General features: G+C 53.4%; 5 protein-coding genes across 5 annotated transcripts; 2 read left to right on the top strand and 3 right to left on the bottom strand.

Annotated features, from left to right (window-relative positions):
* Window positions 1–101: 101 nt before the first annotated feature.
* QC763_705110 (uncharacterized protein) lies at window positions 102–1961 on the bottom strand (the record flags this gene model as incomplete). Its single annotated transcript, XM_062915516.1, has 4 exons — window positions 102–633; window positions 700–1562; window positions 1619–1800; window positions 1861–1961. 4 exons carry the CDS (start codon window positions 1959–1961, stop codon window positions 397–399), a joined length of 1383 nt encoding a protein of 460 aa, XP_062761479.1. The 3' UTR covers window positions 102–396.
* A 1696-nt stretch (window positions 1962–3657) lies between these two features.
* Window positions 3658–7115, bottom strand: QC763_705120 (uncharacterized protein; the record flags this gene model as incomplete). The annotated part of the gene is made up of 2 exons (XM_062915517.1): window positions 3658–7017; window positions 7068–7115. The coding sequence occupies 2 exons, from the start codon at window positions 7113–7115 to the stop codon at window positions 3658–3660; spliced, it is 3408 nt and encodes a 1135-aa protein (XP_062761480.1).
* Window positions 7116–7698: 583 nt separating this feature from the next.
* Window positions 7699–9050, top strand: syf2 (Pre-mRNA-splicing factor SYF2; the record flags this gene model as incomplete). The annotated part of the gene is made up of 2 exons (XM_062906428.1): window positions 7699–8588; window positions 8873–9050. The coding sequence occupies 2 exons, from the start codon at window positions 7699–7701 to the stop codon at window positions 9048–9050; spliced, it is 1068 nt and encodes a 355-aa protein (XP_062761481.1).
* QC763_0103830 (uncharacterized protein) lies at window positions 8786–10000 on the bottom strand (the record flags this gene model as incomplete). Its single annotated transcript, XM_062906429.1, has 2 exons — window positions 9577–10000; window positions 8786–9494 (listed from the first exon to the last, which is right to left on the bottom strand). The coding sequence occupies exons 1-2, from the start codon at window positions 9681–9683 to the stop codon at window positions 8786–8788; spliced, it is 816 nt and encodes a 271-aa protein (XP_062761482.1). The 5' UTR covers window positions 9684–10000.
* Window positions 10001–10145: 145 nt separating this feature from the next.
* Window positions 10146–10946, top strand: YAF9 (NuA4 histone H4 acetyltransferase complex and the SWR1 complex subunit; the record flags this gene model as incomplete). Its single annotated transcript, XM_062915518.1, has 1 exon — window positions 10146–10946. The coding sequence occupies one exon, from the start codon at window positions 10146–10148 to the stop codon at window positions 10944–10946; it is 801 nt and encodes a 266-aa protein (XP_062761483.1).
* Window positions 10947–11171: the final 225 nt, after the last annotated feature.

Below are 11171 nucleotides of genomic sequence, written 5' to 3' on the forward strand. Positions count from 1 at the left end.
GGACGACGGGCCACTTCAGAAGGAGCCACATCAACGAAACACCTCCACCACAACCAACGCATCAAACTGTTAACATCTCGCGGCCTGATATTGTATACGCTTTTAGACTCAAAAAAGGACAAACCGATATAGCTTTGGACATGACTGATTAGGTGCGTACTCTAGTCTATATAGATTTCATCCCGAGAAAATAACTACGTCTCATCTTCACATTAATCATCTCCCAAACCAGATGCCACGGGCGATTCCCTCTCACCACAAGACATCATGCAAAATATGGTATCCAGTCATAAAATCCCCACAAGCCCACATTCCAACACACAACAACGCTCTGTACCAAATGCTTGCCCATGTACATCATCATCAACAAGAGGAAAAGAAAAGATGGTCGACAGCTCAGAAAAAGGCTCCCAACATGCGTTTGCGTAAGGGGTTCTTTTCTTCAGGCTCGAAATTGACCGGATCCCTAAACTTGGCATCCGTCTTGAGATCAATCGCATGCAGAGGCGTCTGCAGCCTCCACTCTCCCGTCTTCACCTTCCACCCGAGCCAGAGAACAAACATCACTGGTGCGGCCAGGTAGCCCTTGAAGAACTTCTCAGCCGTTTCCGCCGCAGTAGCACCTGGTTTAGGCTATTATCAACAAAAAGAGTCAGCAGATATCACTATGATGAAGGACAAGAAGATGGAAAAACAGACCTTGGCGCAGACGTAGAAGGCGGCTGCGAGACAAACGCCGTTGAAAATGAGGGCAATCCAGCTTCCCCAGACACCACCTGATGGCTTGTATGGGACCAGGTCAAGGGACAAGCCTTGGACCTCCATAGCCTTCCGGAAGCGAATGTGCGCGAGGCAAATCGAGCCCCAGATGAAGAAATACGTCACGCCAGTGACGGCAAGAAGCCAGTCGAACAACTTCATACCCGCATCGTTCGGTGCCAGCCCGACATACGCAATCAAGGCAAACAGGAGGAGCACGATGGTGCAACGCATAGGACGGCCCTGCTTGTCGATTTTGGCCAGGTAAGTGGGTGCCATGCCAACTTGAGCCATCGCCTGGACAGTGCGAGTGAAACCAAACGACGACGAGTTGGCGACACTGATGACGGCGATAGTGATGACGCCGTTCATGATGTGTGGGAGCACCTTGATTCCAGCATCCTGGATCGCCAAAACGAATGGTGATGCTTTGCTGTTGGCGCCCTCTGATCCGAGGAGTCGGGGATCGTCGGATGGCAAAATCAGGCCCATGATGAATAGGTTGAGAATGTAAAAGAAAGAGATGCGCCAAAAGACCTGCTTGCAGGCTTTGGGGACCGACTTCTCGGGGTTCTCTGATTCGGCCGCCGCGAGACCGGCCAGTTCGGTGCCGCCGAAAGAGAAAGAAGCGATCACAAACACGCTGGCAAAGCCCTCAAAGCCGTTCCTAAAAGCACCCGGGTCGCTCCAGTATTCGCCGCCCAAGTATCCCTGCCTTCCCACAGCGCCCGTGTTGATGACGATGCCGAGTATGATGAAGCCGCTGCAGGCTATGATCTTGATGATGCTGAGGACACATTCGACTGTGTTTTCGTGTCAGAACGCGAGCTCCTTGCTGTGCTCTAGTGGGGACACAAACCTTCGCCATATCCTCGAACTCCAAATATTTGAATAAATGCCAGTACTACCAGAAACACCGTCACCCATACTCCCATGTTAATTGTGTCGTTCCAAAATTGTATCGTGATCGAGGCCGCAATAAGCTCAAAAGGAAGGATGATCAGCCAGGTTAGAGCGTAGCCCCAGCCGATGGCAAAGCCCCTGAGACATGACAGTTAGCGATCACCAGTCTATCACGTATAAAAATAACAGTGAACTTGCCATGTTGGGTCGAGAAATCTTAAGCAGTGTTCGAAAAAGGCGCCATTGGAAGGATAGACGACCGAGAGCTCGGCGAGAGCCTGACAAGTAAACAACATCATTATTCCGATGAGAGTGTAGCATATAAGCTTGGAGAAAAGTTAGCTCGAGTCGGCTCTGTTAACAAGATAAATGCACTCACCACGCTGCCTGGTCCACCTGCACTCAACGCTGCCCCAGACCCAATGAAGAGACCAGCGCCAATCGCACCACCTGGAAGAGAACGATATTGTCAGAACAGTACCACCGTCCGCAAGCTGGGGACATACCCATGGCAATCATTTGAAGATGCCTGTTCTTGAGGGACTTCTTGAGCTGGTTGTTCTCGACCGGGGTCAGTATCCCCATCTCCTCGTCCCGGCTGCTGGAGCGGGAAGCATTGCCCCGCGCTATCGCCTTGGTGCCGGCCTCGTCTGGTGTAGTCATGTCGTCGTTTCTTGCTTTTGATGAGCGTGGTTGTTGGGGTGGTCTCGGAACAAAAAAATTGTGACATAAATGGCCTGAGCGAGGAAGGCCAGCAGAGCAGACAAGGAGGGGGATAGCGGGCTATTAGTATCCATGGTGATGCCGCCACCAGAATGATAACGAGAATTATGGTTTGGAATCTAGCAAGCCAAAACCCCTTGGCGCTATACTGGTGTTTACTGGCATGGAAGATAGCAGAAGATAGATTGGTGAACTCTTGATATTGGCCCCCGTACAAGTCGTCCGCCGTCGGGATTGGGTTGGTAGACGGGGAGGACTAGAAAATGCCCTCCGGTTTCCATTCTGGGCCGGATCACAGACTTGTTCTCTCGGAGGGACCGAGTAGATCTCTGTTATCAGGGCAAAGGTGCCGGTCGAGTGTTCTGTGGGTCGGAGATGGATATAAGGTTTGGACGATGCAATGACACTATCCTGACAGGACCCCAGGTCTCCGCTGTTCCCCCGCCAGGGTTGCCAGTTCGAATGCCATTCCATCTTGACAGGACCCTTCCTGCCGATCGATGGAACCAAACCAAAGCGTTCGGTCTATGAAGTGTCGAGCTGGCTACTTCTTGATGGTCAGGTTACCACGTCTCACTGAACCAGAAACGGTCTTTGGCAGTTCGTTCTCCGTCTTCCTTTTCAAGTGTTGGATCATGAACCAAGTGTTTGCTCAACCGGTCAAGTCAATCTAGTCTCTGATAATCATATCCCAGAGTGATGATTCGAACGGCAACTAAGTGATAGGAGAATCGGACGTACGCAAACCTCTCTGAGAACCTGGAAGAGAAGAGAAAGCACCACCACCCAGAATCAAGCAACACCATGCGAGAATGCGAGAAAAGCTTGTGGCCGTTGTGAAGGGACTTGTGTCGTGGACCCCAGCTTCCCCCGGGAGTTCCAGCCAACATATTCTTCCCGACTTGTGAAGACACCAGCTTATCTCGTCACCCGCGCTATGTATGGGGCACCTCTTTCTTCATGATGCAATGGAACAAGTCCAGATGCCACCACCCCACGACCCAAGAAATACGATTGAGCCATTGACATCATACCTCAATCAACCTGCCGCATCTCGGCGTTAACACCAGTCCGATTCACATGGTCACCGTTAGAAGTGACGACAGGTGGCCGGCGCCCGTAACGCCGGGATTTCTCCACGTTCCCGGATGTAAGGCCATGTGCAACAACCAGACTCGACTCTGGGGAATGACACTCTTGTGAAGAAAGACCGTCACTTGTACCTATTCGTAGAGATGCCCTCAAAGCTGTCAGAACTTCAACTACACCTCTCTACCTTCCCCCAACCTCCACCCTCACAAACCCAAACCCCTCCATCACCGGCTGCTTAACCTCCAACCCCCTCAGCAACCCCCTCTCATACAACCCCAACCAGACCGCATCCCCATTCACCGTCTCCATCGCGTCCTTTAATTCCTTCTGCCCAGGCAAGACATCAATCACCAACTCCAAAATCTCATCAAACATCTCATCCTCCACCTTGACATAGGAAACAACATCCCTCACCAACCCAAGCGCCGCCTCCCAAAGCCGCGTAGATTGTGAAAACCTCCCGCCCCCTGAAGGTGTGGTATACGACGACGAGGAAACCATCTTCATCCCCCCATTATCAGGAGATGTAGTCGGCCCACTGCCAAAATCAAGGTTGAGCAGTCCCCCTGTTCCAATCGAGGATGACAACAAACCCGTAGAAGCCGTAGAAGTAGGAATCATAATCCCTCCCCCCTCACTTCTATTCCCACCACCACCACTAACACCACCAATCAACCCCCTCCCCTTGTTTCTCGTCCCCTTCTTCTGACCCATAGCCTCCGCCTTAACCTTGATCATCCAAGCCCTCAACCCCTGCCCCTTTTCTCCCCACACAGTCCTCAACCTCGTCCCCAAAAAGTCACCCGCCCCTTTACACAGCCCCCCCAACGCCTTAGCAGCCGCTATCGCAACAAAGGGCTCCGGATCATGCAACCTCGTGGTCAAAACCGGCCAGATCACGTTCACAAGCGGTAAGAATGCATCCTCCGACGGGGACAAGGCAGGTGTAACGGTTGTAATAAGATCCAGGAGTGATTTCCTCAGGGTAGGAGTAGGAGAGGTAAGATAGTGCTGCGTCAGCGTCAGTATCCTAGTCAGCAACTGATACGTCGGCGTCTGGACAGCTTCTTTCTCTTCCTCCATCTCCTTCTTTCCTTCTTCTTCTTCTTCATCATCATCATCATCCTCAGCAGCTTCCAGCTCCTCAACAAACGACTTCTCCTTCCTCTTCTCCCTCCCCGGACCCCAGGCCTTTCTCGGGACAGGCTGAAACGGCTCCTCAGCCCTTGATTTCGACTCCTCCACTCTCGCAAGATGCTTCCCCACCGTTTCCAGAATCCCCTCCACCCCCTGAGGTCGGTAACCCCTCTTCTTATGATCAACAGCAGGTTCGCTGTCACTACCCGCAAGAAGCAACACATCCGACTTCACCCCCTGCGCCACGACCTCCCCCAAAACATCAAACAGCCCCTCAACAAAAACAGGATACCCATGATAATTATCCAGCGCCGCAAAAACAGCCTGCACCGTATCCTCCAAAAACGGCACCAGTTTCGGCCCCGTCAGCCTAATCATCATCGTCAAAACCCTCGTCGAAGCAGGGCTTATGTCAAAAGTATTGAGGCGTAGGGAGACAGAATCAAGCATGTAATCCGCATTGTCGACAATCAACTCCGACACGGAACCATACCCGCACGAAGAGGCGAGAATGTTCAACGTAGTGATCGCATGCCGCCTGAGTTGAGGCTTTTCTGACCCGAGAAAGGTAGTGACAGGATACAAGACGTCGATGAGCTCGGGGCGAAAGTCCTCTTCGAGACGGGTGGCATAATACGCGGTGACCTCGAGGGCGAGGGCTTCGAGTTGCCAGGGGGGGGGTTCGACAGAGTCAGAGCGGGACGCGAGAACAGAGGTGGAAAAGTCGTAGAGCTCTTGGAAGGCTTCGTCTTGCTGCTGGGTCTCTCCCAGGGCAGAAAAGTCAAAGAGCTCGTCCATGTCGGCAGATTGGGCGTAGCTCGACTTGAGGAGCTGAAAGGCGAGCCAGAAGGAGGCAATCTGTGTTGTGGGTTCATCCGAGTCGCGGACGTAGCTGAGCATAGAGATTGCGAGCTTGACCTGTAGACTCGAAGGCCCGATCTGAGAGATGAGGGAGCCGAGCTCGTTTCGAGTAGCCTTTTGGCCTTCAGAGCCAAGAATGACAGGGCTGTATGTTGCCAACTCGGTATTTCCTGATCTGATGAGGTCTGTGGGCTGAGATAGATCGACGGCTCCTAGGTCATCAATCACCTTTTGCGGTTTCGAAGCCTTCATCAGAGTGATGATGCTGTCTCTTAGTGAATCAGCCAGAGAATCGTCCAGAGTTGACGAGTCCATGTGCATGGCAACTGCTAGCTTGCTTCCCCGGAGAATACTTCTGATAGCCAATTGCTTGGTCTTTTCGTTGCTGGATTGCATCATTCTTGGGAGGCCCGCGACCCAGCTGTACAGGGCAGATTTGATGCCGTTGCTCAGCTCCGGGTAGATGCTGACGAGGTCCTGGAGGCTGGTCTCGAGTCTTGATTGAGCTGCGTCATCCTCCTGCAACATCAGTGCTGTCTCGACCAATATTGATTGACTGTCAGCGAGTGAAGCGTGACACTCATCCAGCAGAGCGATACATAGTCTGTAAAGAGCACGCTGGACCTCTTCAGACTCATTACTTCGCAACTTGAGAACCGCAGATAGAGCAATCTTCACTTGAGCAGCAGTTGCTTTCAGCCATGACGGTGTTAGTTCGATATCCCTGGACTCTGAGTCGCCGTCGGATTTTGTCTCCTCCGCGGCCGGTGTGGCTGTCTCCAGCTGCCGGAGCAGACTCCTGACCTTGAGGTCACCCAACACATTGACAAACACAAGCTGGAGGGCTTCCAAACAAGCCACAAGAACTCGCTTTTGAGTTTGCCTTTCAAGCGGCGGAGACAACCGTTTACCGAGACCAGACACCGTGCCAGGCAGAAACTGAGCAAGAACAGAGTTGTCTCTGGTGCTGATGAAGACAGCCCGCAAGCAAGCCACCGCCTCAAGTTGAATCAAAGAAGGAAGATCCTCGGTGACGGCATCAATCATCACAGTGACACTGTGACCAAGTGCCGGGATGGAGTCTTCTCCTGGAATCTCCGATCTTTTAAGCCGAGCAGGGTCGACTGAAGTGATCAAGGCTCCCAGCGTTTTGAACCCTTCAATAATCGTTTCTTCCGGGACGTCCTTCTTCCTTTCTTGACCGGGCACACCACCAATGGTGAACGAAAGAAGAATCAAAAGCTGCCGAAAAAGGGCTGCCGATGTTTTGACCTTCCACCCATGCTGTATGAGTTCTCTAAGTAGACGGATGACGCCCTCGACCACCCGCATGGGGTATTGGTCCCTGTCACGGAGGACTTGCGACAAAGGGACAAAGACATAGTCGGCGAGCCTGTCGTCTAGGATGCTGTCATCTTGGCTCGCCTGGGTTGACCAGAGTTCAGTGAGCGATTCGACATGTTGCAGAATCTCTTTGGCATCGGCTGTCTTGTCCTGGGAGCGGACGGCCAACTGGTTGAGAGGCACACAGACCCGCTTCAACTGTTGCAATGTCAGTCAAAGTGTCTGGCATTGATGTGAACACAACCTACCTTTTGGAAGAACTCGGTCCTTGGAGTAGAGACTGCGGTTGTCGACATGGTGTTCAGCCTGGAGCACCGCTCATTAGAGATGAGTTGTGCTTCGGTGGTTGCCTTCGAGAGGATGGCAAGTGATGGATGCTGAACTTGAAGCTCGCTCTTGCCCAGCTGCCTAACGGCTCAAAGTTGAACAGCCCAAGGTATCCCAAGTCAAAGCTGCGATGCCGATATGCTGAATGATTTTCAATGGAAAATTAGATGTACGCTGCTAATTCATATTTCTCCTGTCTCTCAGAGTGTTTGAATGTGGTTCCATAATGGTGTCTCAACAGCGGCTTCAACAGCGGCTTCTACAGCGGTTGTGCCGCTGTAACTTTGGGCCTTTTGCTCGCTGTAAGCTTCGAACCCGACTTGGGTGAAGCAAAAGCATCAAGGGTTAGGGTTACGACAAGACTTTGGTCCCACAAAAGCCAACAAGGTTCTTTTCGCAACAACCGTCCGTCTGGCCCACAAAGTCCACCATTCATCCATGATTCCAACTTGCGACTTGCGACCGTCATCCATCATCACCAAACAACAACAACAACAACAACAACAACAACAAACAACCACATAACCCTCTTTCCCCCCCCCAACCATCAAAATGCCCCCCACTACCAAAAGAAAATCCCCCGCCTCCGACCGCGAGGAAGAAACCTCACCCGAACCCTCCACCAAGCGACAAGCCACACCAACAACAACAGAACCATCAAATCCCACCCCATCAGCAGAACCCCCGTCACAAACCTCAACCCAACAATCTCGCCTCGCCCGCTTCAAAGCCCTCCAAGCCCGTGCCAAATCCTCCTCCACCCAAAACCTCAAAGAAGCCACCAAAGAATCCCAACGCCTCGCCTCCGACCCCTCCCAACTAACCGCCATAAACCGCAAGCACGCCGTAGCCTCCCACAAGCTCCTCAAAGCCGAAATCGAAGACTCGGGCGGCGACTTTGAACGAAAGCGCGCGTGGGACTGGACGATCGAAGAGTCCGAACGCTGGGACAAGCGCGTCAAGAAGAAGGACGCCCACAGGGACGACACCGCCTTCCGCGACTACCAGCGCCAGTCGGAAAAGGCCTACAAGCGTCAGCTCAAGAGCATGGGCGCGCCCGATGTCGAGAAATACACCCGCGACAAGATGGCGGCGATTGAAAAGGCGGCCGCCGAGGGGACGCTCGAGATTGTCGAGACGGAGGACGGGGAGATGATTGCTGTTGACAAGGATGGCACGTTTTTTAGCACGGCGGATTCGACGGATTTTGCGCGACATAAACCTGACAAGGCGGCGGTGGATAGGCTGGTGGAGGATCTGAGAAAGGCCGAGGAGGCGTCGCTCAAGAAGAGGAGGGAGAGGCAGGCTAGGAATGGGGAGGATAATGGGGACGTGACGTATATTAACGAGAAGAACAAGCAGTTTAACCAGAAGCTGGCGCGGTTCTACAACAAGTACACGGCCGAGATTCGGGATAGTTTTGAGAGGGGAACTATGGTTTAGTTTGGATTGTTTTGGGGTTGTTACATCAAAGAAAAAAAGTATTGGACGAGCGATACGGAGTTCAACGATGACGTGGGGTATTCTATTCATCTTACAACAACTGGTCATGCAGCCAGTGTTCGCCTGCTCATGGCAAAACGATCAAAATACAGTTACTGCTACTTGACTTCACACAGCCCGCCTTTCTGGTCTGTCTCTACAGCATCGTTCTTCTCCACCCCTTGGTCCCCAACTCCTCAATCTCTTTTGGTTCAACAACCCCCCTCACACTCTGGTCACCCAGCCCCTCCACCACCGCATCAGCCACCAAGTCCACCTTGAGAGGTTTGATTGCGGCCGCCCCCAGCACCCCCCTGAGCAACCCCCCCGTGAGCCCATCCACCGTGCTCGCGACCAGGCCCCCGGCAGCAATAGGCAGGCTCACAGCCCTAGAACTATCCCACATGAACGGCGCGCGGTAGAAGACCGATCTCAGCTTGGGAAACTCGCGTTGGATAATGTCCTCTGCTTCCCGCTTGGTGGTGATATATCTCGAGGGTAGGACTGGCGCTCCAGCAGCGGCGGAGATGTACCCGAAGCCTTCCACCCCTGCCTTTTCGGCCTCTTTTGCGAGGAGGATGGCGCTGTCGCGGTTCATGGTTTCGTAGGTTACCTGTCTGCGTGTGTTAAGGGGACTTGGGTCGCCGGGTTTGCGGTCTAGGGGGTTGGCGGGGGAGGGGCGGCCGGAGAGGAGGGATTTGTAGTCTGCTTCGAGGAGGATGCCGAGGGTGTGGACTATGTGGGTGGCTGAGGGGAGGAAGGGGAGGTAGGATTGGGGGTTGAAGATGTCGCCTTTCTGCCAGGTTACTGAGCTGGACCAGGAGGGAGGTGGGGAGGAGGAGGGCCAGTGGGGTTGGCCGGAGCGGCTATGGGAGAGAGGGTTAGATAGATAATACGGGGGAGAAGGGAAGGGAAGGGAAGGGAAGGGAAGGGAAGGGGGGAAGGTACCTGATGGAGATGACTTCCCAGTTGCGGGCGACGGCGGAGCGGCAGATGCGGGAGCCGAGGAAGCCGTTGCCGCCGAAGACGATGAGGCGTTTGGTTGCGGTTGACATGGTGGGATGTGAGAATGGAGAGGGGGTGCAAATTGGGTGGATGGGTGAACGAGATGGGTTGATTTAGAGAAAGCACAAGAGAAATTCAGGGTGCATGTATGAGAGCTATCAATTGACGTTTCGCTCAACCGAAGAACCCAAGGCTCACCAGATCAGCAAAGCTCGCCGTCCGATTCACAAGCTTCCCAAGCTTATGATGAGATCATGCTACAAGGGACTTGCCGGCCGCCGCCTGGGAATTTTTGTCAAAGTTTAGCGGCTCCCCAGCAGGGATGACACAGACCAACTCGGGGAGATCTGCCCCCGCAATCAAGGCTTGACCCGCAAACTGCCTGCCGCGCTGCGAGAACCTCTCTGAACACTTTTGAACATTTCCAACACAGTTGCGACGCGACATCCACCCTCCCCAACCCAACCGACAACCACCCCCCACCTCCCCGCGCCTTCGCGCATGAAATAAAGATGGCCGACAAAAAATCCAACAAACGCATCAAATCCCTCTCCATCCACCGCCCCTTCATCTACGGCACCACCGCCCGCCCCTTCGACCCCCTCCGCAACCCCAAACCCCCCGGGATCCCCGACGACCACACCCACTCCTGGGAAGTCTTCGTCAAGGGCGTAGACGACACCGACATCACCTACTGGCTCCGGCGCGTGCAGTTCAAACTCCACGAATCGATCCCCAACCACGTCCGCATCGTCGACGCCGTCCCGGGAAAACCCTTCTCCCTCAAAGAGACCGGCTGGGGCGAGTTCGAAATCACAATAAGGCTGTATTACGTCTCGGAATCAAACGAAAAACCCCAGACTCTATACCACCACCTCCGTCTCCATCCCTACGGCAGGACAGAGGAGGAAAAGGAGGAGATGAAAAACGGGCCTGATGGGGGTGTGGTCAAGAGTTGGAATTACGACGAGCAGATTTTCAACGAGCCTTATGAAAGCTTCTATGAGATTTTGACGTCTGGGGCTATGCCGGCTTCTTCTATGAAGGGGGGGAAGGGGGGGGGGAAGCAAAAGGGGGAGAAGGAGGCCAAGATGGAAAGGTCGGAGGGGGGGGTGTTGGCCAGGAGTGCGATGATTCCTCTCACGAATAGGGGGCCGGAATACCCTTTTAGTAGGGAGACGGAGCAGTGCGAGATTGAGAAGCTGAAAAAGGCGCTGGTCAAGGTGGAGGAGATGACGAGGAGGACAAAGGAGGAAATGGAGAAGAAGGAGAAGAGGTTGAAGGAGCTAAAGGCAGAGGGGGCAAAGGCGTGAGATTTATGTGGACTGAGGTATTGGGTTCTGGTTGGCAAATGGCGTCTTGTAAGAATATTGCAAAATTTGATACCCGCTCATGGGGCAAAGAAAAGGGGCGTTGGGGGAGTTTTGGCTTTGGTTGTATATCAAGGTTTTGTGTGTAATCTACCAGAGGAAGTGAATGACAGTGCCACGAGGATGAGGCACTGGAAATGCAATGTCTTTAGAGCAAGACGACACACA

Source organism: Podospora pseudopauciseta (genome assembly GCF_035222475.1).
Source record: "Podospora pseudopauciseta strain CBS 411.78 chromosome 7 map unlocalized CBS411.78m_7, whole genome shotgun sequence".
In the NCBI taxonomy this organism is placed as follows: domain Eukaryota; kingdom Fungi; phylum Ascomycota; class Sordariomycetes; order Sordariales; family Podosporaceae; genus Podospora; species Podospora pseudopauciseta.